The sequence below is a fragment of the Dictyostelium purpureum genome (genome assembly GCF_000190715.1).
Source record: "Dictyostelium purpureum unplaced genomic scaffold DICPUscaffold_63, whole genome shotgun sequence".
Taxonomy (NCBI): Eukaryota; Evosea; class Eumycetozoa; order Dictyosteliales; family Dictyosteliaceae; genus Dictyostelium; species Dictyostelium purpureum.
The window spans coordinates 1-3703 of NW_003519400.1; the positions used below are offsets into that span (position 1 = coordinate 1).

At 22.1% G+C, this 3703-nt stretch overlaps 2 protein-coding genes across 2 annotated transcripts; both read left to right on the plus strand.

The window, feature by feature from the left end:
* Positions 1–368: 368 nt before the first annotated feature.
* Positions 369–2160, plus strand: DICPUDRAFT_30504 (uncharacterized protein; the record flags this gene model as incomplete). The annotated part of the gene is made up of 3 exons (XM_003286112.1): positions 369–484; positions 559–707; positions 803–2160. The coding sequence occupies 3 exons, from the start codon at positions 369–371 to the stop codon at positions 2158–2160; spliced, it is 1623 nt and encodes a 540-aa protein (XP_003286160.1).
* An 814-nt stretch (positions 2161–2974) lies between these two features.
* DICPUDRAFT_150111 (uncharacterized protein) lies at positions 2975–3392 on the plus strand (the record flags this gene model as incomplete). Its single annotated transcript, XM_003286113.1, has 2 exons — positions 2975–3057; positions 3218–3392. 2 exons carry the CDS (start codon positions 2975–2977, stop codon positions 3390–3392), a joined length of 258 nt encoding a protein of 85 aa, XP_003286161.1.
* Between the last annotated feature and the right edge of the window lie 311 nt (positions 3393–3703).

A 3703-nucleotide genomic window follows, 5' to 3' on the forward strand; every position in this document is an offset into this window, starting at 1 on the left:
GAGTTAATTAATGCCAGATAGGCAAAACTTGTTTATTTAATCTATAAAAAATAAAATAAAATTTTTTTTTTTTTAATTTTTTATTTTTTTTTCTAAATTTTTTAATTTTCAAATTTTTTCATTTTCCATTTTTTTTTTTTTATTTAAATTTTATAAATAATAAATTAAATAAACAATTATTAGATTCTTTTATTTTTTTTTATTATTTTTTAATTATAAATTATATTTTCATTTAAATAAACAATAGTTTAAAAATAATATATTTTTTTTTAAATTTAAATTTTTCTTTTTTTATATCATTTACCCACACACATTTCATTCCTTTTTTTTTTATATAATAAAATTAATAACTATACTTGTATTTTAAAATGAAGAAATTAAATGTTTCAGAATCAAAAGAAACTGATAAGTTATTTACAACATCAATTGATGCTTTAAAAAATTTATACAGTAGTAAAATAAAACCATTAGAAACTTTAACAAAGTAATATTTATATAAATATGTTTTAAACTAAAATGTAAAAATTAACACGTTTACCCAATAAATATATTTAATAGGTTTGGAGATTTTTATACACCAACATTAACAGATAGTGATATTGAGGCAAAACCAATGGTTTTATTAATTGGTCAATATAGTACAGGTAAAACTACATTTATTCAATATTTATGCGAAAGAGATGTTCCAGGTCAAAATATTGGTCCAGGTAAATTTATATTATTAATGGTTATAATAATAATAATAATAATAATTTAAATAGTTTATCTAATTATTATTGTTTTTTTTTATTTTAAAAAATAGAACCAACAACTGATAGATTTAATGCAGTAATGTATGGTAATGAAGATAGAATTATACCAGGTAATACAGTTTGTGTACAAGAAGATAAACCATTCAAAGGATTAGCAAGATTTGGTACAGGTTTTATGAATAAGTTTCAATGTAGTATGTGTAGTGCACCAATTTTACAATCAGTTTCATTTATCGATACACCAGGTGTTTTAAGTGGTTCTAAACAGTCACAAAGATCCTACGATTTTCCAGCAGTTACATCATGGTTTGCAGAAAGAGCAGATATGATTTTATTATTATTCGATGCACATAAATTGGATATCTCTGATGAATTTAAACAAGCCATCGAAGCATTAAAAGGTCACGACGAAAAGATTAAAATTGTATTAAACAAAGCTGACAAAGTATCAAGTCAACAATTATTACGTGTTTATGGTGCTATGATGTGGTCATTAGGAAAAGTTATTAAAACTCCAGAGGTTATGAGAGTATATTTGGGCTCATTCTGGAGTGGTGGTCCATTACAAAATCCAGAGACAGAGAATCTCTTACATGCAGAAATGGTAGATCTCATCAAAGAGCTTTTATTACTTCCAAAGAATGCAGCCGTTAGAAAAGTTAATGATTTGGTTAAAAGAGCACGTATGACTAAAGTCCATGCACTTATATTGTCACATCTAAAGAATGAAATGCCAGTATTTGGTAAAGAGAAGAAACAGGCTGAACTTATTGCAAATCTAGATAGAGAGTTTAAAAAGATTGAAAGAATTCATAACCTTCCAGAGGGTGATTTCCCAGATTTGGATAGATATCGTCAACAACTTAATGTTCAAGATTTCAGTAAATTCCCAAAAGTAAATCAAAAAATGTTGGATCAAATCGATGAGGTCCTCTCTAACGATTTCCCAAAACTTCTTCAACGTTTCCCATTAGATGGTTCTCATCAACCAACATCTTACGAGTTAAATCCATTCGCTTTAGATGAAGTAGACGAATCTATTCGTTGGCAATTATTTGAAAATGTTGATCAAAATGCTTTTCTTCCACTATTCAATTCATTAAATCCAATCAATGGTAAAGTTACAGGTGCCGATGCTAAAGTTCCACTCTCCCAATCAGGTTTACCATCAAATATTTTAGCTCAAATTTGGCGTCTTAGTGATATCAACAAGGAGGGTAAATTAGACTTTGAAGGATTTTGTTTAGCAATGCATTTAGTAAATGTAAAATTAAAAGGTTTTGAATTACCCGATCAATTACCTCAAACCTTAATACCTTTTTCAAAAAGAAGTGGTATGTCTATAAATAATAATATTAATAATAGCAATAATAATAATAATAATAACAATAACAATAATTATAGATAATAATAGTGCTGTGTAAAGGTACTACATTTTTTTATTATACAAATAAAATTTTATTTATTAGTTTTTTTTTTTTTTTTTAAAAATTATATTTTTTTCCTTTCAATAAATAACTTACTAAAAATTTAATAAACATTGGTCACAATAATAAAAACTACCCTTTATATATTTAAACTAACCTTTTTTTATTTTTCTTCAATAAATTTTTTTTTAAAATTATTTTTAAATAATTAAAGATAGTGTTAACAAAAGATTAAATGTTGATGAAAAATCAAAAGATATATTAAAAGGAACAAATATTAAAAGAAGTCCAAAAAGTGGTTTTAGTTTAAAGAAGAGTTTTGATTTTTCATCATCATCATCAAAAAACAAATCAGAATTAAAATAAATATTATTAAATAAATTTTAATATTTAAAAATTATTAAATTTTGTATTTTGTATCAAACTGAATAATTATTTATATTTTTATTTTTGGTGTATAAAATAAATATTAAATTACCTATTGATGAATGAACTGTTGAAAATCAATAAAAGAGTATGTTTTTATAAACCAGAGATAAAAAATTATATTTGACAATTCCTAAAAAATATAAAAAGAAATTCCCAAACCCACAATTTTTTTTTTTTTTTCAACTTTGAATAAAAATCTGGGTTTTTAAAAACCTAAAAATTTAGGGAAAAAATGAATTTGACGGCTCGGAAAAATATATTTGGAACAATGGAAAAATATTTTAAAAAAATATAAATTAAAAAAAAAAAGTTATTACTTATCAACTTTTAATTTTAATTTTTATATTTCTTTATTATCCAAATAAAATGTCTGAACATCTTGCCCAACTTCCATTAAACGACAGAGTCGCCAGATTACATGATCTTTCCATTAAAAACTATAGATTAAGGTATAAAATAATCATTATATATATTTATAATTATAATATGATAGCAATAATAACTAAAATAAAGAAATTAATGGATATAATAATAGTAGTAGTAATAATAATAATAACAAAAAGGATTTTTATTCTAATAAAAATTTTTATTTTTTTTTATTAATTTTAGAATTACTGATGCATTAAGAAAAATTATTATTGATACTCTTACTGAAGTTGACCCAGCTGTTAATATTCCTTCTGAAGCTGATATTAATGAAGTTTTTGTTGTTTCTACCAAAGTATTTGGTGATTACATGAAAGCCAACAATATTCCAGAACAATTATACTCAAGCACCGATTAGATACCATTTTAAAAACCATAGAAAAAATAAATAAATTAATAATTAATATATTAATTCTTATTTTTTAAAGCTTACTTGGTTTCATTTACAGTTTTTATTTTTTTTTATTTTTTTTTTTTAAATTTTTTTTTTTTTAATTTTAAATTTTATTTTTTATTTTTTTTTCAATTTTATAATAATTTTTTTTTAAAATATATCTTTTTTTTTCTTTTTTCTTTTTTTTTATTTTTTATTTTATATATTTTCATATTTTTTTTATTTATATAATAAAATAATGGTAAATTTTAATTTAAAAAAAAGAATACTGTAGT